The following is a 22,856-nucleotide window of genomic DNA, read 5'->3' on the forward strand; positions in this document are numbered from 1 at the left end:
TATAAAAGAAAGTAGCTGTGAGGTCTCCAAAAGGTGGTGTCCCTTAATCCTATCTGCCTTAGAGGTTTCAGTGTGAGCGCACTGAGGAGAGATAGGTGAGTTGGGGGCAAGAGATGAATTGTGAATTGCAAAAGAGACATTTAAATATTATCTGCAAACTAAACTCAAAGAACAAATGATTCAACATTTGTTCCAGGTTTTTGTTTGTTTGTTTGTTTTGTTTTTAAGAAAGTAGACTCTAACTTATTCTTTCCTTGATTAGGAGATAAAATAACCTTTTAGCATGTTCTTTTCTTCATAACTGAGAGCCCAGTCTGTTGGTACTTTAATCGGCCAACTGTTTACTGAGTGGGTTGGAAAACTGTACCTGCCAAAATGGATTGGTGTTTGCTCTTCTTCAGTGTAAGGTGGCTATGATCAAGAGCTGCCCCTTGTGGCAAGTTCAGCCTGCCAGAGTCTAGTACAACAGAAATGGAAAGGAGAATAGAAATGAAAGACAGATTCAAGAGTGTAACAAAGAGTTGGATCCTAAGGCACTAAGCCTGTTGGCTTCCACAAGAGTCTGCCAGAAAGGCTTTGACCACCCATGTGATTATTATCTTTTCGTCTTTTAGGCAATTTCCTTAATAGGGCATACTATGGTGATGGCTTCCATTGATAGTCTCTATTTAAACGACTTTTTCTGAATCACCAAGTCAAGAATGGAGCAAATAAAGATGGAAAAAATATTCACTTGTACACAAAGCTTCTTTCTTCAGTTCTCTGACACTGTAGTTAATGCCTAATTATACTGACACTCCTACTGTACAAAAATATTGAGAATGCAGATATAATTTCCCAGCTAATTATTGCATTATATGGAAGTGACATGTGTGGAGTAATAAATTAACATTGTCTTCATAAGAGCCAGTAATTGTGGACTTTCATATTTAAATTTTCAAGTGGGATGAAGTACACTTCTCTCATGACTATTCTGATTAAATGAAAAATGCTTTCTATATTTATGAGTAAAATACCACCTTCTTTTAGCAGATCTTTACCACTGATATAGGGTAGTGAGATGCATGTGAGTAAATTATTACTGACAGAGAAACCCAAGGGATGTCAAGGGGATGGCTACCAGCAGCTACAACAGTCTAGACCATGCCTCTTTTCTTTATTTTTTTAATTTTAAATTTTTTTTTATATTAAATCTAATTTATTGTCAAATTGGTTTCCATATGACACCCGGTGCTCATCCCAACAAATGACGTCCTCAATGCCCATCACCCACTTTCCCCTCTCCCCTACCCCCCATCAAACCTCAGTTTCTTCTCAGTACTTAAGAGTCTCTTATGGTTTGCCTCCTTCCCTCTCTAACTTTTTCCCCCCCTTCCCCTTCCCCATGGTCTTCTGTTAAGTTTCTCAGGATCCACATATGAGTGAAAACATATGGTATCTGTCTTTCTCTGCCTGACTTATATCACTTAGCATAATACTCTCCAGTTCCATCCACGTTGCTACAAATGGCCAGATTTCATTCTTTCTCATTGCCAAGTAGTACTCCATTGTATATATAAACCACATCTTCTTTATCCATTAGTCAGTTGATGGACATTTAGGCTCTTTCCATAATTCGGCTATTGTTGAAAGTGCTGCTATAAACATTGGCGTACAAGTGCCCCTGTGCATCAGCACTCCTTGGGTATCTCTTGGGTAAATTCCTAGCAGTGCTATTGCTGAGTCATAGAGTAGATCTGTTTTTAATTTTTTGAGGAACCTCCACACTGTTTTCCAAAGCGGTTGCACCAGTTTGCATTCCCACCAACAGTGCAAGAGGGTTCCCGTTTCTCTACATCCTCTTCAGCATCTACAGACTCCAGAATTGGACCCACAAATGTATGGCCATCTAATCTTTGACAAAGCAGGAAAGAATATCCAATAGAAAAAAAGACAGTGTCTTTAACAAATCGTGCTGGGAGAACTGGACAGCAACATGCAGAAGGATGAAACTAGACCACTTTCTTACACCATTCACAAAAATAAACTCAAAATGGATGAATGACCTGAATGTGAGACAGGAAACCATCAAAACCCTAGAGGAGAAAGCAGGAAAAAACCTCTCTGACCTCAGCTGCAGCAATTTCTTACTCGACACATCTCCAAAGGCAAGGGAATTAAAAGCAAAAACGAACTATTGGGACCTCATCAAGATAAAATCTTCTGCACTGCAAAGGAAACAATCAACAAAACTAAAAGGCAACTGATGGAATGGGAAAAGATATTTGCAAATGACATATCGAATAAAGGGCTAGTATCCAAAATCTATAAAGAACTCACTAAACTCCCCACCCGAAAAACTATGCCTCTTTTCTTAAACATGGCTCAAGCAGTACATGCGTGAATCATAATGAAGGAAACTTCCTTTCATTTTTAAAAAACACAATCACTTACACCTCTTCAACTAGAACAACAGAATTCCAAATATTATATTTTCAAATTTAAACTAGAAAATCATGGTGGAGCCTGAGGGAGGGGAGAAGGAACTCAAGAGTGACTCTGAGATTGGTTGCAAGAAATGCAATCTCTACTTCTTTGATTTAAGGCTTATCAGTCATAGGGGGTGCAGTTAGGATTTATAAAACTTTAAAGGAAAAATAAAACTACATTAAGTGTGCATTTTTACACTGATGGTAGCATACAACAACTTACACTTTTGTAGTTATAGTCAAAGTCTATCCAAGTCTAAAGATGGCATTGGATTAAATACCTTTTGGTCATCAGCAGTGAGGTCTCCAAGTCAGGGTGAGAGGCCACTTTGTGTAAGTTTTGCTCATCATTTTGACAAGGATCTGCTAAAGATGTGCCTTTAGAGTTGACCACCTGATTAAGAAGTATATTGAATACAGGCTTTTCTCTGTATTTCCAATCTGGCTACTTTGTTTTCCATTTTACTTCCAACTTAATATTTTTAAAAGCATACAGCTTTTCCTGAAAGTCTAAGGAAGCTTTTCACAAATTGTTCAGGACCTGCTTGGAGGCCTCCAGATGCACGTTTGGTTACACCAGTCTTTGCTAACCTTGAACATTCTAGGATCTAATCTGAAAATTTGGTGATTTCTACTGCCTTTGTTTTGCCTCATGTGAAAAATCAATCTTTTGCATACATCAAAACTTTATGAAGAATTTTAAGCCATAATTAGGGATGCATATTTAAAATTTAGTGATCCGTGTTGATAGCAATGCAAATAACTTGGCTACGGTGTAAAATGAATTACCAGAGCCCTTTCTGGTGATGTATGATGAAGTTTGCATGTGGACAAGCAATGATAACTAACTAATATATGGCACGATTTGTTGTTTGCTTGGTATTTGGGAAGTATCTTATGGAATGTGTCAATAGCAAGATGCCTTCTCATTTCCAAAAAATGTTAAAATAGGAGAAAAATGTGATTATTACAATGGGGGAAATCAGCATTTATCTATTGGATTTTATAGTGCCAAATTGGAGACACAAAAACATCAGAAAAGTAGTATTGAAATAGCTTACTGGCTTCTGATCTACCTGAGATAGTCCAGTTTCCACCCATTGTCCTGCCATCTTTATTGATCTTTCATCGCAAAGGCATCCTGGCTTGAGTGATAATTTATATGGCCATTCTACTTATAGGACACTGTTGTTGGTGACAATAACAGTAATAAGTCTCAAGAGAATTGAAAGTTTGATATATAGTATATCTTAGAATGCATGTAATAAATTCATGTAATGTTCAGAAAAGCCCTATTAGAGAGGTCTTTCCTTTGTTGAAGAGGATATGAAACTCACTGAGATTAAATGGCCTGCCAAGAACATACAGCTAGTATGTGAGAGTACCAGGACTGCAGTGCAGATGTCCAGGGCAAATAAAATCTAGTGAGCTTAATAATCATAATAATAGCAATAGGAATCACCATCATCATCATCATCATCATCATCATCATCATCATCATCACCTTAATAATAAAGCTACCATTTATCCAACAGAGGTTGGTGACAACTGTTTGTTCCATGGAGCACTTTGGCAGTCTGGTGAAGCCTATGGACATCTTCTCAAATATTTTTTAGTGCATAAATGAAATGTATAATATTATAAGGATATGAATTTTATCAGCACAGTTATCAAAAAGTTAAAACTAAATATGATATGGCCATGTTTTTTAAAAATGTATAAAATAAGATCTTACAGTATTATCTAATTATTACTGTAATCCCAAAGTAGTGATGAACATAAAGATTATTTTGAGATTTCTACAAGTCTAATGTGATATGAAAGTACCTGTGATTTCTATTGGCAACAAGGTGACAGTTTCTGCTAACTAGTGTGGTTTGTTACTTTCATTCATAATTGCAGGAAATTCTAAATTTCAGTTGGAGGTTAATGAAACTAAAGATGCAATTTTTTCCCATTTAAGTTCATAGACCACCTCCAAATTTATGAACCCGCCAAATTTGCCAGATTATGAACTCCTACCTTAGAATAAACCTGCAAAATAGCTGTTATCACCCCTGTTTTACAAATGACTACTCTGAAGCCGAGAGTAATTAAATGGTTTGCCTAAGATCTCTCACCTAACAACCAGGAAATGTGTCAAGTGACATTTTAGTGTCTGTATTCACCTCCTCCAGTTCCCCAGTGGCAACCACCATTGAAGTGGGGATTATAGTATCCATCCCACTTTGAGACTGACAACACCCGCAGGACTGTTATCCTGATCACATGTATCTCCTTCAAAAACCAGTGATACCCTGATCAAGATTGCAGATATCCAAAGAGAAATTTGAGGTGAGGGCTGTGCACCTGACTGCTTTCATTCAACTTGCCTTTTCTCATGCTCAGGCTTCCCAACGTGGTCCTCAGGTGGCTTCCCAGAATGATAATTATTTCCAACATATTTGGTGCTATTTCTACCGTAGCTATTTTCCTCTTCTACCTTTAGGTGATTACTGGGGCTGCTTATTACTATTCTCACATGAGGAAAATTGTTTTTCTATACCTCCCTTAGCTCAATACAGGTACCTATTTGGATACTTTTCTGTAATCACTATAATTCCTTAGCCTCCTTTTATCTAAACTATACCTATTAAATTTTCTTAACTCTTCTCAAAGCTAAATTGCTTCATCTGTTTATGATTTTCCTTCATTTTGTCTGAATACTTAAAAACTTACAAAGTATGCAAAGCAATTGTTAAAGCTCTAAGTAGTCCCAGGATGCATTTATTAGTTTCTATAATTGAGTCTTACTGATTACACCGTCTGTTATTATCCTTATGTTGTACTAAAGCATACCAAACCTTAAGGATTCCTTTAAAAAATATTTAATATTTGAGGGGCACGTGGGTGGCTCAGTTGGTTAAACATCCGACCCTTGATTTTGGCTCAGGCCATGATCTTGCAGTTCATGAAATCAAACCCTGCATCAGGCTCTGTGCTGACAGTGTGGAGCCTGCTTGGGATTCTCTCTCTCCCCCTCTCTCTGTCCCTCCCCTGTTGCACTCTCTCTGTTCCTCTTTCTCTCTCTCTCAAAATAAATAAATAAACATTTAAAAGTCAATAAAAATTATTTCGCATTTGAAGAATGCTATTTAAATACCCACTTGATGATTCAGTTGTTTTTCCTCATCCTCTGCTCCTGCTATGAATGATGGCCATTTTATTCTAGTGAGTCTTGAGTGTTGAGGGTTCTCATCTTTGGTGGTCAAATGATGATGACGTAGGGTCTGCTAGAGATGTATTCAGCCCTTTTTCACTTGAGAAGGAAACAGCTTTTGCTGCATGGCTTCCAGGGTAAGAGTAGCTTATTATTCCATTATTGAAGGAGCCTGAGAAGTTTCACTCGTATTTAATGCCATTTTATATTGCTGTCGCTCTAGATAGCCTTCCTAGATGTATTTATTTGTGGCATTTATAATGAATCTTGTAAAAAAATTTGTATATTTTTAAGAGCTTTATAAAATAGTCACTACAGATTCAGCTTACAACTTTAGTTGTTGAATCTGTGCTTGCTTGTGAAGGTTAAAAAAAGAAAAGAACAGAATCTGAAAAACTGCTGTTGCCTTATCACCAACACTAGCAGCCACATCATCATCATCATCTTCACCACCACCACTGTCACCCATAATAGCATCTAGTTATGGGTTTGCAGAGTTTGCAGGTACATATATATACACACGTGTGCGTTTTTAAACACATAAATACATATATTTAGTCATTCACTCAGCACATGTTGACTGAGAACCTTCTAAATTCCGGGTACCACTTTAAACTCTGCCCTCATCTTGCCTCCATTCCAGGCATCAGGACTGATAACAAACTGGAGAAAGAGGTAAAGTGGTATGTTAGATGAAGGGGACAGCTGAGGAGTAAACTAAGATAAGGAACAGAGACAGGGTATGTGGGGAGGAAGTGGTCTGAGTTTGTGTTGCGGGAGAGCCAGGAAGTCTTCATCAAGATGGTCACGTTTGAGTAAAGATCTGAAGAAGACAAAGAACTGAGCTATGTGGATATGTTTATATTTATTCTTTTAGAGATTGCCTAAGTTCTACTTCTGTCTTCTCTCCACTTCTCTCTTAGAAAGCTACATGTCTGAGTGACTAGTTTCACTTAGCATAATACCCGCCAGTTCCATCCACGTAGTTGCAAATGGCAAGATTTCATTCTTTTTGATTGCCAAGTAATACTCCAATGTATATATACACCACATCTTCTTTATCCATTCATCCATCGATGGACATTGGGGCTCTTTCCATACAAAAAAGACAAAAAATCATATGACTTCACTCATTTGAGGACTTTAAGAAACAAAACAGATGAACATAAGGGAAGGGAAACAAAAATAATATAAAAATAGGGAGGGGGACAAGACATAAGAGACTCTTAGAGAACAAACAGAGGGTTGCTGGAGGGGTGGTGGGAGGGGGGAATGGGCTAAATGGGGAAGGGGCACTAAGGAATCTACTCCTGAAATCATTGTTGCACTATATGCTAAATAATTTGGATGTAAATTTTAAAAAATAAAAAATAAATAAAATAAATAAAATAAATAAAATTAAAAACAAAGAAAGCTACATGTCTGGACAACATTATTTGGATACTTACAACAGTATCATTTCTTCATTTACTCATTTGACGAGTATCATCAAATGCCACTTGGCAGGCCCTGGAGGTGCAGTAATGAACTAACAAGATCCCTGTTCTAACAGGAGCACTTCAGCTGAGGGGCTTTGCTCAGGCCAAACATCACCTCCTCTCCCAGGCTCTCCCCAATGTTTTCCAGTAGTTACCCTCCCTTATTTGTGCATGTCTCTTTCCTAAAACTCAACACATTTTTAATATCACAGCCAGTTATTGCCTCTGCTGGGAAACTCTGCCCTCTTACAAGGAAGCAAGCCTGTTTTGTCATCTTTATATACAAATAAATTGTATTTGTATATACAAATAAATAGATTGGCAATATGGTCTATTACTAAATCTGGGAAACATTTGTGAGATAAAGGGGGCACTGTTAATAATCATGCCAAGACAAAGGATATAATCTGTGACTGCCAAGGGCAAACATGGATGTATGGTCACCCTATGCTCTGTTACTATCTCAGTAACTGTTGAATAAATACAGTTTGCTCCTGAACAAACACCTTTACTGAAATATGACTTAATATTTTCCTTTTTGCTTTAATTGAGGATCAATATATAGGAAATGATGTTCGGAAAAGTGTTTCTGCCTCTTTTGTAAAACTGTTATTGGAGACTCTGTTATTTTCTTCAATGTTCCTCATATAAAGAGACACATAATAATAACTCTTAGAATTGAACGGTGGAAAAATTGTTGCTTTTTTCAAGGAGCTGGTGGTATGCTTTCTTTTCCTAGATAATGAGAGCTCTGTAATACATCAATCTTCCCTCTTACCCTGGCAGCTTAAGCTAGGGCTAAGTTGTATCCTCAAATTGCGGTTAGGGTATCATGTCAGGTTTCCTGGTTGTGACTTTCTTTTTCCTCTGACATTTATTGAGCACCCACTATGTGCTGAGCTCTGTTATGTAAGTTGGAAATATAACAGAGATCCACACAGATTTGGTATTTGCTTTCATGGCATTTTCTTGGTTCTTGAGAGTTTGGATACTTTTTAAAAATATGGCATTAGGCCCTTTTCTTATAAGAAGTCTTGAATCCTTTCTGGAGAAGGTAGGTATAAAAATACAAATCAAATCAAGATCAGTAACCCAGCATATTAGATGGGAGTGTGGCGTTTTAGGCAGGGAAGGCAAGAGGAGAGGTAGAGCATGAAGTCACTTGAGTAGACCAAGAGCCCTAAAGCTCATATTTGCATATTATTGTGGGTTTGTGTGTGTGGGGGGGGGGTGAGGTTTCAGACCCAATATTGTGCTTTTGAGGAAAAAAAACGGCATGCTTACAAAAACAAAATTACTTCTAAAACTGTATTTAACATCTTTACTAACATTAGTAAAGACTGCTTGATCAAAGAAAGCATATGAGAGTATTGTCATAATCCAAAAATACTGTGCTTGTCTACAGGCTGTAGAGAAAGTAGACTTAACTATTGTGTTTTAATATGATATCCCCCAGCATTGAATGAATATTTGAGTTCTAGAATATAGAGTAGTCTGTGTTTGCAGGACAAGAAAATAAGTACTATATTTTTTAAAACAAATAAGCTGTCCACTTATAGAAGGTGAAGTCGGCTGTTGGTCTTAGAGGAAGGCTTAAAGAAGCCGCTGTAGTCTTCCCAGTCAGGAGAAAGGGATTAGAAGTCAACAGGAAAGCACCGTTTTGGCTGGTAAAACACCATCATCAAAAACAAGAAACATGTCTTTGTGTTTATTTAGCAGGTAACAGTGTTGAGTAAGGAAGGTCAACTGAAGGATGGCTACCTCATTTAGGCAGTTCAGTTATTCTGTTTGGGCCTGGGGAAGAGGGGGAGTGTGATGGGTACAAGAGGAAACGCTGATGGGGAGATGCCATGAGAAGCAGGGGTTGAGAAGGATAGAGAGAAGGTGGAGAAGGCTGCTTTCACAGACCTGGCTGTATTGGAGACTTCTCTTCTGCACCTGCATATTGAAGTGTATATGCAACTGGTAGCACGAAACACCTGACCGATGTATTGTTTTAAAAGAATCAAAATGGTGGAGATCTCGAGTCCCACCGATTCTGAGTATTGATTATGTTGCTTTGACATGCAGGAATAAAATTTAAAACTGAGATTGACATTAGCTTGCCATGTAAGCTTTTTTTTTTAAGTCTATCTACCAAATACTCTAGATAACGCATTCTTTTTATTCCTAAAGGAAATGTGAATATAGTCAGTTACATTTCCTCTTATGATATAAATAAAATTCCTATTTCTTTTAGCCTATGTTTATGCCATATTTTCAGCCTTCTCTGCTCACTATTGTTACCATAGTGACATTTATGGAGGGATCATGTGTTTTCAGTAAGTTTAAAGGCTATCTATGGACTTTAACCACCTCAAGAGGAGAATTCACTGAGATCTAGAGTGCTTTGGATGACATTGTAAAAATTGGATTGCCTGAAAACACGGGTTTGTCTCACAACAGAAGCCTTCTGTGCATACATAGAGAATGATAGGGCTGGAAATGGATCCTCAGAAGCCATTTATTCTGTACCGTCTCCAGGCGGAGTGGCAGCTGAACCACAATAGGTGTCTGCACTTTTAGTAGTAACGTAACTTACCCTAGACTGCCCGTTCCCCCCGCCAGTTTATCTGTCAAATAGAAATAACCTATGGCCTTCCACTTTGTCATCATCCCTTTCCTGGCTCTCCCTTGGGTACTCAAGGATGTTCAAAACTGAATACTGGTGACCACAGACATAAAAGGCTGAACTTCAGGGTAGACCTGACCAGAAAGTAAAACCTATTCTTGGCTTTGCACAGCAGGGAGAAATTGCTTTACCTATTATTCAGTCATGACAGCTGTTTGAGCTGGAGCTCTGTGAAGAAACCACTGCTCCACTCCGTGAACTGGGAATTCCAAGGTCACTGGCATGGCTGGAAAGGATGATTGCAGCAACTCAGCCCACAGTATCATAAGACGATGTGCTTCTGAGAACTTGTTTTGAGCCTTCCACTGACCAAACAGCATCACCACCATCATTTATAAAATACTAACATTTATGGTGCAGGAAAGTGATACTGAGACATACTGGTCTGTGCCAGGGTGAAGTTTACTTCTTTGAAGATTGAATTGGGGAGGCTACATGATTAATTTGAATAATTAGAGGAGTCTCTTTACTTCTTCATTTGATCTTGGGATTGCAGTGCCACTTTAGGTAAAAACCAAAGATACGTCACCTACATCATGAGAAAATAAAAGCTTTTAAACAAAGAAGAAGCCACTCTGACTGGTGTGAGGTGGTACCTCAGTGTGGTTTTGATTTGTATTTTCCTAATGATGAGTGATGTTGAGCATCCTTTCATGTGTCTGTTGGCCATCTGGATGTCTTCTTTGGAAAAGTGTCTATTCATGTCTTCTGCCCATTTCTTCACTGGATTATTTGCTTTTTGGGTGTGGAGTTTGGTAAGTTCTTTATAGATTTTGGATACTAACCCTTTATCTGATATGTCATTTGCAAATATCTTCTCCCATTCTGTCAGTTGCCTTTTAGTTCTGTTGATTGTTTCTTTTGCTGTGCAGAAGCTTTTTACCTTCATAAGGTCCCAATAGTTCATTTTTGCTTTTATTTCCCTTGCCTTCGGAGACATGTCGAGTAAGAAGTTGCTGTGGCTGACGTCGAAGAGATTGTTGCCTGTTTTCTCCTCTAGGGTTTTGATGGTTTCTTGTCTCACATTTAGGTCTTTCATCCATTTTGAGTTTATTTTTGTGTATGGTGTAAGAAAATGGTCCGTTTCATTCTTCTACATGTTGCTGTCCAGTTCTCCCAGTACCATTTGCTAAAGAGACTGTCTTTTTTCCATTAGATATTCTTTCCTGCTTTGTCAAAGATTAGTTGGCCATACATTTGTGGGTCCAATTCTGGGTTCTCTATTCTATTCCATTGGTCTATGTCTCTGTTTTTGTGCCAATACCATACTGTCTTGATGGTTACAGCTTTGTAGTAGTCGCTAAAGTCAAATATTGTGATGCCTCCTGCTTTGGTTTTCTTTTTCAACATTACTTTGGCTATTCAGGGTCTTTTGTGGTTCCATACAAATTTTAGGATTATTTGTTCTAGCTCTGAGAAGAATGCTGGAGTAATTTTAATTGGAATGTAATTTAAGTATAGATTGCTTTGGTTAGTATTGACATTTTAACAATATTTGTTCTTCCAATCCATGAGCATGGAATGTTTTTCCATTGGCAAGGATGTGGAGAAACGGGAACCCTCTGGCACTGTTGGTGGGAATGCAAACTGGTGCAGCCACTCTGGAAAACAGTGTGGAGGTTCCTCAAAAAATTAAAAATAGAATTACCCTACAACCCAGCAATAGCACTACTAGGAATTTATCCAACGGATATAAAAGTGCTGATTCATAGGGGCACATGTACCCCAATGTTTACAGCAGCGCTTTCAACAATAGCCAAATTATGGTAAGAGCCCAAATGTCTATCAACTGATGAATGGATAAAGAAGATGTGGTTTATATATACAATGGAATACTACTTGGCAATGAGAAAGAATGAAATCTTGCCATTTGCAACAATGTGGATGGAACTGGAGGGTATTATGCTAAGTGAAATAAGTCAGTCAAAAACAGAAATCATATGTTTTCACTCATATGTGGAATTTGAGAAACTTAACAGAAGACCATGGGGAAAGGGAAGGGGAAAAAATAGTTTCAAACAGAGAGGGAGACAAACCATAAGAGACTTTTAAATACAGAGAACAAACAGGGTTGGTGGGGGGTGCCGGGGAGAAGGGAAAATGGGTGATGGGTATTGAGGACCTCACTTGTTGGGGTGAGCATTGGGTGTTGTATGTAAGCAATGAATCATGGGAATCTACTCCCAAGAGCACACTGTATACACTGTGTGTTAGCTAACTGGACAATAAATTATATTAAAAAAATAAAATTAAAAAACAAAGAAAGAAGAAAGCCAAATTTGAGGGGAGAGGAGATGTTGTTGAACTTGAATCTATATTTCTGAAGAAGAATCGCCTGGAATTTTATAAAAGCAAAGAACACAAACATCATCTTTGTGTTTATATTAGGGAGTAAGCATTTTAAAGCGTGCAGTATGTATTTTAAACGTTTTTTTCTTTTTAATCTTTCATTGCACCTAAAGAATGCTAATAGTTACCAAATTGTTCTTTGGCAGAGTAACCTGGTCCTCTCAGAAAAGAAAAAAGAAAGGAAGTGTGATAGGATGTGATTGTAGCACAAGACAAAATTATGGGTCCTCAACCCTGAGCAGATATTACCTAATCCAATGATGCCAAACTAAGTTACCCGGGAGCATCTTCCCTCATTGCGTTATGTACATTACACAGCAATGAACAACAGTTTCCATGGCTCCTAATAATGAGACTTTTCTCTTTATTACGAGAGCAAAGTGGGGGCTTACAGATAATATCTGAGCTTATCTTTGAGCTGCTCAGCCTCCTCATCTACGTGCCACAGCTTCTCTCAACTGGTGCTGGTTATCTCAGGAATAAAGTTTTCAGTCTCTAGAAATGGATTTCTTCCTACAGCCTGAAAACAGAAGGACAAAGATCTTGTTATGTGCGCTAAGATGGTTGAGTGGAACGAGCATGACTCCTGGCCTGTCACTAACTGTGATCAGCTTTTCAAATCCACATGGAGTGCATTCCCAGCAACTCGTGGCATAGTGAGGAACACGGATGTTTGTAATGACGCATTCCCGAGAAGCAGCAGTTCTAACGGCCCAGTGACCTAGCTTACTCATTCCAGTTTCTTTGTGCAGAGACCTTTTATTTTCCCGAGTCCTTCGCCATGTGCTAACAATTAGACAGTGACTCCATAAATGAATGCCATGGATGGTGGGTGATGTGTTTTCTTAGTTCTTTATTGAAAACATATGGAGATGTTTATATATAAATAGAAAACAATAGAATGCTGCCATCATGTTAGCAGCAGCTAATAAAATTCTACATGAATAGAAATTAAACATGTCTCTACCTACGCCAGAATTCTGGTTTACTGACATCTGAATATCCTGTGTAATTCAGCTTGAAAAGATGTTTTATTATTTTAGGCTTTTTATTCCTAGTTGGGAGGAAATTGTGGGGCAAGACTTGTTTGCTTTTTGGGGATTTTTGTTTTGTTTAGTTTAGTTTTTGTTTTGTTTGCTCTTTCCTTTGCTTAATCAAATTACTTTATTAGCAGGGATGATAAATTCTGCCCAAGCAGACCTTTTATTATGATCATGAAAAATAACTTTAAACTCTACGCATTTGTTTAACTACAGTCCCTGTATTTTTAAATTAAAACCGAGGACTTGTGGCCTGACACTTGGGAGAAAGCTTCAGCAGACAGGGTGGTGGAGGGTGGAGAGCTTTGGAAAGCAGACCTCTGCATCTGAATTCTGGCTGCTCCACTGACTGACAGGGTAACCTTGGAAAAGTTAGGTAATGTTACTAAACCTCCATTGCTTCCTCTGTGAAATGAGAACTACAGTACCGCTTGTCTCACAGAATGGTTGTGAGAATTACCTGGCATAAGCTGGAAAGCATTTCCTACAATATCTGGTAATAGGCAGCCCTGAAAAATGCCACCTGTCATCTTTGTAACAGCTAACTGAATGGTTTATGGGGAGACCATCCTTGAAAGTTTGAGAAGTATAGATGCTCAGTAGTAAGACCAGTGAGGACAACCTTATTAAGTGCAAATTCTGCACCAGGCTTCACCATGAACTCTTTCTTACAACTCCATGAACTGGCTGCCATTGTCATGCCCATTTCACAGAGGAAGAAACTGAGAGGTTACATAGACGGCATGAAGTCACACAGCCAATGACTGATTCATCTGAGAATTGAACCCAGTCTGAGTAATTCCAAAGCCCATACTCTTTTATCTCTCTGCTAAGCTGGCTGCCTCACATACCGTTAAAAACTTCATTATATACATTATTTCTTTATGTTCCTAGCAACATCCTGTGACATTGTACAGGGGCATTCACAAACTGTGGAGTCCCTGTCCCTAGGACGTCTGTTCATTTGCAGCCGAATCAGAGGGCCAAGAAGTTCTTAATGCACATTTTGTGAAGAGCTCTGGCAAGTTCAACTCACGCAGCCACTCTCACTGTGATCCACGAAGGTCTTACCTTTGAAGGTGCTCAAAGCTCCACGTGCACTGGCTCATTATTCAAGCTTTGAAAAAGAGCATTTCTCCCACCCTACCGATGGAGAAGCCAGAAGCCAAGATGACAAGACTTGGGGACAGAGAGAGAAAGCCAGTGACCCCCTTGGTAGTCCAGCATGGAATAGAATAGCGTGGGTCCAGGGCTGTGTCGCCTCACCAGGCTGCTCCATAGTGTTGGGTCTCACAGCCAAACTGCTGCCTAGCCCCACTTTAACCTAAATAGTGCGACACTAGGAGCACTCTGTCTAATTTTCTTGTTGGAAGGATGGGATCTGCCTGTAGTGTGGGAACCCTCACATATAAGATTATCCGATTATGTTTTCATTTACAGATTATTGTGATGTTTCTATTCTCTTTTTTACAGAGGGTAGAGTTTGGGGTAAGAAGTAGCAGGACATATGAGGGGAGAAGGTTAGGACTGCCAAATAACATGTCAACTTGCTGACCTAGCATCAGTGTGCTAGCTAAACAAGCCCTGAATGTGAGACATTAATGCAAATATTGTGCATATTATTAACTCTAATGATGCTGCTGTTGTGCAGTAGCCACAGCTGAAAGCTGAGATGACACATTTGATTATAAGTGCCTCAGGTCCTTCTCTGAAAATCACCATGAAGACAGAAACCTCCTAGAAACGAGAGTGGAAATGTGAGAAGACTTCTGCTTTGTTAACTTTATCAATCATTAGCAACAAAGCATGTTGCTAATCCCACGGGCCACCCCATTCAGTCCTATAATTGCCTGCAAGACCCTCCTTTAGAATCCACCATTCCTGTTCTTGCCCTTGTAACAATAGTACGCTTCCATGGCAAGTTAGGAGATCATCGTAAAAAGGAATCTGTTCTAGAAAAAAAAACATGCAGCCCTCAGACTGTTATGTAAGTGAGAAATCATTCTAATTCAGAACAAGCCTTACTTATCACTCCATCCTATGCTAGTGATGGCAGTGTGGAGTCCTGGGAAGTGTAGGATTCCAGACTCAGCTCTACCATTTGCAACTGTGTGACGTTGAGCAAATCACTTGACCTCTATAATCCTCATTTCCTTTTCTGTAAAACAGCATCAACCTTATAAAGCTGCTTTGTCTACTTTATGGGTTATAGAAGCAGATAAAAGGAGATTGCAAATGTGAAACCTCTCTGGAAGCCCTGTGCAAATGTTATTAATTGACTTTTACTGGGTGAGTATTAAGGAATGGTTAGCGGTGCCATCCAAGGATAGCGTGGGAATAACTCAACCAGGTAGTTGTTGGTAGTAGACCAGTCTTGGAGAAGTGAATGGCTCCTGAGAAACAGAAGGTCAGGCTAGTTTTTAGGTCCTTAAACTTGTGAGTCTTAGGGCTGTGTGGCAATTTAGTTGTGCAACCTGGCAACAGCGTCTTATATTCTAAGCCCTTGCAGTGACAATACAGCCTACACGAAACCACTGTGGGCTTTCTTAGCAGACTTTATTTGGAAAGAGCTTACAAACTAGTGGCCTGACACAGTTGCCAGGGTTTCAAGTGCTCTGGTTGTACACCAGAGAGAGCAGTGCTTCATGTGTTGTCCTATTAGCTCCCTCTCTGGGGATTCAACAAATGGAACAACAACATCAGAAATCCAAGACAGACCTGTCGGTTTGATGCCTTTAAGCTTCAGCAGAACTCACAATTAAAATAAGATCAAATACTCATTTAGAGGAAAGAAAAACGGAGAAATAGGTCCGCAGGGCATACCTTCTTTCGTCTGAGCATGACTCACACTATCTGGAGGTACCTACCATGTAGGAGGAATCGTATCCTGGTACACACTAGGCATTTAAGAAAATTGGTGGAAAGACTATTATTGCTAGCAGAAACAATTGAGTACCTTCAATATTAAGCCTTATATTTCCTTTCATTATATTTTTTAATCCTTCCAAGTCAACTTGTGTTTGGCAAATCCCAAGATGAGTAATTGTACATCTCAGAGCACTTAACTAACATGCAGACCAGACCCGAGGTCAGGCAGAGAAGCGTGTGTTTTGGTAAGAACTGCCGAGGAGATAAAGCATTTGATTATTATTGTTTGATAGTTCCCAAGGAGAAAGCACAGAGGCAACAGATAACGAATCAAACACTTTTCTCTTCTGTTTAGGCAAATATTTCCAACTACAGCCTGGTGATGGAGTCTGATCTGGGAACCTTCTTACCCTCTGGGCTGCAATTCACTGGGAGCGAAAAGGCCAGGACCATCGTGGAGGAGGTCATGAGCCTGCTGCAGCCTGTCAACATCACACAGGTCTTTAGGGCTGGAGAAGGGACAGACATTAACTTCTGGATCCAAGCTGGAGTGCCTGGTAAGACCAAACGATGAAGTTGGTGTTCCTTAGGTTCTGCTACTGATTTAAAATAAAATTGCTATTCAAACATGCCACAGAGGATACTGATAGGCCAGTTAATACACGGAAACTCTAAGCTTTGTCCATAATCTGATGACTTCCAGACTTGGAATAATAATACTCATTTGTATTTTTTTTCTAAATTATAAGTTCCTCACTCCCAGAAATTCTGCTTTACTGATTCCTGGATTGCACCTACAAATATGTTGTTTTTTTTTTTTTTTTTGGTTATTTTTTAAAACGGGTATCTAAATGGTGATCTCATGACCAAAATTTGAGAAATCGAGTACAAAGCAATTATTACTACTAATATGCTTCTAATTCTAGCTCTGTGATAGGAAATCTTTGCTGACCCAAATAATTCCCTACCCAAATACCATGGAATCTGAAATTTTACCAGTAGAGCTTTATTTTTTGAGGGTAGGGTACTTCCTACTCATCTTTTTTTCTTAATGAAAACTCTTGGACATAAACTAATCTCACATGATCAGTGATTTATCAGGTTGATATTTTTAAGACAAGTCCTGGGGAAGGATAAACTTACAGAATAGGAGTTGGCCTCAAGAGGTCACAGAACTAGAACGTGAAACAGTCTTCGTATACTACTTCTCAAATTTGCCCTAGACTGGCCATGGGAAAAGGTTATTGATGAGATGAACTGAAGTTGTTCCCTCCTTATATCCATAATCAAAAACATTGTTAAAGGGGCGCCTGGGTGGCTCAGTCGGTTAAGTGGCCGACTTCAGCTCAGGTCATGATCTCGCGGTCTGGTCTGTGAGTTCAAGCCCCGCATCGGGCTCTGTGCTGACAGCTCAGAGCCCGGAGCCTGTTTCAGATTCTGTGTCTCCCTCTCTCTGACCCTCCCCTGTTCATGCTGTCTCTCCCTGTCTCCAAAATAATAAACGTTAAAAAAAAATTGTTTAAAAAAAAAAACATTGTTAAAGGATCTGTTTGTATTATGCCATTCAGTAGTTTTAACGTTACTGTTTCCAGAACTATTTCTGTTGCTACAGAGCATTCATAGGTGCAAAATAGATTTCACCAATAGCATGCTGCATGGATTTAAGATTTTTAAAAAGCTTATCCTTAAGATATTGTATATTTTTAAAGCATATTTTAAGTTTGAAGGTTTATAATAATCTTTCATAACTAAAAATAGAAGGAGCTTTCCTTTATTCTAATACGAGGACCTAGATTCTGTTTCATGGCATGTGTACATTTTAACCATATTTTGAAATATCATTTGCATTGATGGGGCTGTGCATCATCTGGACAGATCTGAGACTCCTCACATTTCTGTCAGTTCTAATTATGATCAAGGTCTAAGGGAAGGCAATTTGCCCTTTTAAGCTATATGGAATAATTTGTTTGAATTTTAGATTTTTCCCAAGGCTTAACTTTTTTCATAGGGATGTTCTCAAAAATTGAGAAAGCCTGAGTAAGTTTGTGGGGTGGTAAATGTGAGGAAAAGACTGACAGACTGTGGGTGAATTGAAGTGGAGACCGGGGGTGTGTGGAGGGCCGGGGAGGAGCTGAAACCAAAACCAGAAGTAGAACAAAGAAACTTGTAAAATCTCTGCTCCCAGGGTCGCTTGCTTTCGTTGCACTGGGTAATTGAGAATTTGCTCTAGCTTTATTCCCTCCGTGTAGATGTTCATAAGAATGGTTCTGTTTGCAATTAACAGGTTGGTTTGATTGTCTTCACAAAGGTAAGGAGGCCTTTTCCTCTTGCCAACGTGAGGTCAGATTTGATCACCAACTAATGGAGTGGAGTGGGGAATTTGAGCTCCATTATGGTTTCTTGAGAATTAATGCAAGTTACAATTTCTTGAGCTCTTGTTACTGATCAGGCACTCCATGAGGCTTTTGTAGACACTCTTTTTTATCCATACAACCATGCTAAGGGGAAGGTACAGTCATCCCTATTTTGCAATTAAAGAATCAGATTCAGAGGGACTAAATAACTTAGCCAAGGCTATCCTGCTCTTAAGGGCAAAAGTTATCCTGAGACCAGGCCACTTTGTTTTCAAGGCTGGTGGCCCTTTTCCCACAATGTGCAGCAACACAGGGGAGTCTGGAATGCTGAGATGGCCTTCCAAATCTATGGCAGTGTCTGAAATGTTTGTCTTACTCAGCTCTTACTTATGCAAAGGATTTCAGTTCATTCCTGCTCTAGAAAATTTTACCCCTGGGGAAAGGAGTTTGTTATTGTAAATAACTACTTATTTCTTCTAACATTCTTTGTTCCACTCCCCTCTCTACCTCGGTGGATCAGGAAGGCTTATAAAACGTCAGTGGTTCATTTAGACTGCAGCTAATGTTTCCTGGAATTCTTTTTAATTTCCTTCAGAATACTGTAAGATGGAACCAAATTATTTCTGTCTTCCCCTATTACCATTAAGCTATCTTTTGATATTTCAAATTTGGTCTATTTCTGGAAGAAATGATGGAACTGCTTATATTGTGTCTCTTTTTACCTACTGAAAATTCTGGAATTTTAGAAAAAGATGAAGAACCATAGTTAATCAGAAAAAGAAATAAAAATATGCCAGCTGTATGTATACCCTCTATTCATGAAAACCTGGCAAGTTACAGTAACTTAAACCTAAAGATGGTATTTGAAATATTAATTATGATTTAAATAACTGCTCACCTAACTTTTGAAAAATTAATGAGACATAATGTCCCAAACACCATCTTTCTTCTTTCTCTTTTTCTTTTCTTTGCTCCACTGACTCAATAAGTATTTATTGAGCCCCTACCATGTCCTATGCCTATCAAATTTCTGTAGTCTGATGGCGGGCCCCATTTTTTTTCATGTTCCTTGTGTACTCAATAGTGAAATACTAATTAAGAACACAGATAGAATTAAAATTCAACATGATTTTCATTAATTATAGAAGCCAAGTAGATTGATTGATGAAAGAAAGGTTCATCTTTGGAGAAGAGAGATGCTGTCCTTCATCCATCTATATGATATCCATAATGGACATAATAACTATCAACATAAAGATAAGGCTTTGGAGGGAGGAAGTTTGTTTTTTTAAAGTATCTTAGATGTGTTTTCCACATAAACTGGCTATTCTAGATATTTTTACACTCCAACCTACTCCCATTGCTACTTCCTTCTGTACTCCTTCCTATTCTTCCCTTCCAAATCCTAGATGCTCTTTAAGGTTCACTCTGTTTTCATCAGTATCCATGAATCCTTCCGCAACAGCCCATGGCACTCTATTGCTTTTCTAAATTTCCAAAATACTTTTGTGTCCCACAATCTGGCATTTGAATTACACACTAATATTGTTCTTGGATTACTAGGAGTACCCAGTGATCAATTCTTTGAAGTTAAAGTCAATGGTTTCTACTTTTCTTCCTCTGTAGTTCTTAGCTTAATTTTGGGAAACATTTAAACTCTTGTAAATCTGACATGAGAGGAGAAAACAAAACCACAGAAACAATTATTTTCTCAACACGGTTCGGGTCCCTCATCTTAAGACTGTGGAGAAAATGAAGGATGCTGAGAAAAGAGATATAAAGGTAGAAAAAATAGTAGAAGATTGGCATAAATTAGGGAGGCTACAACAGTTAGGATTATTTCCCTTAAAGGAATAAAGACTGAAAGGAAATGCTGAATAATATCTTCTAGTCTTTAATGATTCTCATACATTAATGGTAAATAGTTTTCTGACTCTTTCAAACACAACACAAGAGCATGGCTTAGAGTGGTCTAAGAGAGATTTTGGTTAGTCTCTATTCAAAAACTCTAGAGAGCAGAGAGACTTTCCATCTTAATTTTTTTTTACCTGATTCTCTAATTACAAGCTCCAGGTTAGAACAAGAGGAGTCTATTTCATTCGGAATATGTCAGTAATGAGATATAATCCACATTTTCCAAATGTCCTTGCATGCATCCTTCTCAGACATCTTCTTTCTTTAGAAACTCTTCTATGAAATATACATTAATGAAAAAATTAGATACTCTCTTAATGTGACCTGAAGGAGTGAGCCTACCCTATTCCATACCTACCAATAAGAGTTTCCTCTGCTTCAAACTCTGAGTCAACCTTTTTCTAATATTGTTGGCATGTGGTAGACAGTGCGCTGGAAAGAATTAGAGTGTGTTTTCTGGCTTTATAGTGTCTAACTGCATGGGCTGTCTTAGGCAAATGATGTCATTTTTCTCAGCCACACTCATTTTTTTCTTTATATTTTTTAAATTGAAGTATAGCTGACACATGTTGCATTGGTTTTAGGTGCACAACATAGTGATTTAACAAGTCTATATGGTATGCTGTACTCACCACAATGTAGCTACCACCACAATCTGTCACCATACAATCCTATTATAATACCATTGACTATATTTCCTATGCTTTGCCTTTCATCTCCATGATTTACTCATTCCATAACTGGAAGCCTGTTCCTCCCACTCCCCTTCACTCATTTTGCTCATCCCTCCAGCGCCCTTCCCTCTGGCAACTACATTTGTTCTCTGTATTTATAGGTCTGTTTCTGCTTTGTTTCTTCATTTGCTTTGTTTTCTAGATTTCACATATAAATGAAACCATATGATATTTGTCTTTCTTTATCTGATTTATTTCATTTAGCATAATACCCTCTAGGTTCATACATGTTGTTATGAATGGCAATATCTCATTCTTTTTTGTGGCTGGATAATATTACATTCATGTATATACATATATATATACATATATATACACACACATACATATATACACACATATATATACACATATACACATACACATATACATATATACACGTACACACGTACATATATCACATCTTCCTATTCCATTCATCTATTGATGGGCACTTAGGTTGCATCCATATCTTGACTATTATATATAATGCTGCAATAAACATAAGGGTACATATATCTTTTTGAATTCATGTTTTAGTTTTCTTTGGGTAAACACCCAGAAACAGAGTTACTGGATCATGTGGTATTTCTATTTTTACTTTTTTGAGAAAACTCCGTACTGTTTTCCACAGTGGTTGCACCAATCTACATTCTCACCAAAAGTGCACATCCTCATCCACACTTTTTCCCCCATATCCTCCTCAACACTTGTTATTTCTTGTCCTTTTAATACTAGCCATTCTGAAAGGTGTAAGGTGATGTCTCATTGTGGTTTTGATGTGCTTTTCCCTGATGATTAGTGATGCTGAGCATCTTTTTGTATCCGTTGGCCATCTGTATGTCTGTACTCATTTATTATTAAGCATTCTTACTAGTTATCTACTGTATGGCACTAGGGAATCAGTAGTAAAGAAGATAGATAAGATCTGTGCTCTCACAAACTATACATTCTATTGAGTGAGACTTGGTTATCTTATATGCAAAACAAGTATGGTAACCACCAAGCCACAATATGTACTCCTCCTCCTCTGTCCCCTATCTCACTGACTGGCACCACCATCCAGAAACCACAGAGTCATCATCCATTACATACAACAGAATGGTCTCCAAGTCCCACTTACTCTGAATTTCATTTGTTTCTTAAACCTGTTCACTTCTCTCCACCACACAGACCTGTCTCATCAGTATTCACTGAGTTTCCTATGGCAGCTTCCTACTAACACCCCAGCCTGCGTTCTTAGACCCCTTCCATCTAATTGGCTCACTGCTTCCAAAATGAACATTCTAAATTGAAAATCAATCTATTAGTTGGGTTGCTTTTCCTTGAAAAATAAAACAGAAGAAAAGAGAATTTTAAATTCACTTAAAAAGAGCTCGGGAATGAGTGGTTATACAACACTTGATTTAGTCCACTACCACATCAAGGACCTTGGTTCTTTACATCTTTCAATTTTGCCTTCCTTAGCATGTTGACTTTTGTCTTCAGACTAGTCCCTCCCCACCCCATGTTCCCAAGATAGCTGCAGTTGCTCTAAGCAACAAATTCTCACACACTGTGCAACAGTGGAAGAGAGAATGTCCATAATGGATATCTCTTTTTAATCGTGAGCCAATCTCACCCAGAAGCCGCAAAGCAGATTTTTTCCGTAGTCTCATTGGCCAAAATTGTAAAACATGCCTGTGGCTAAATTAGGCAGAGGCGATGGAGTGGAATTACCAACACTGGTTTATTTTGATCAAATTTTACTTTCTGGGCCTAGAGTGGGGCCCAGTCACCACTGAAAATGTAGCCTCCTGATA

The 22,856-nt window shown here is 38.5% G+C and overlaps 1 protein-coding gene across 6 annotated transcripts in view; it reads left to right on the forward strand.

Moving 5' to 3' along the window:
* CPQ (carboxypeptidase Q) overlaps positions 1-22,856 on the forward strand; it is a 545,816-nt gene that overhangs the window by 356,527 nt on the left and 166,433 nt on the right. For all 6 annotated transcript variants that reach the window (XM_053896083.1, XM_053896085.1, XM_053896084.1 and 3 more), the window contains exon 7: positions 16,429-16,630. In XM_053896083.1, the coding sequence (XP_053752058.1) occupies positions 16,429-16,630 (202 nt within the window). The remainder of the gene's footprint in view (positions 1-16,428; positions 16,631-22,856) is intronic.

Source organism: Panthera pardus, unplaced genomic scaffold (genome assembly GCF_024362965.1).
Source record: "Panthera pardus isolate Hobbes unplaced genomic scaffold, ASM2436296v1 HiC_scaffold_7, whole genome shotgun sequence".
NCBI lineage: Eukaryota > Metazoa > Chordata > Mammalia > Carnivora > Felidae > Panthera > Panthera pardus.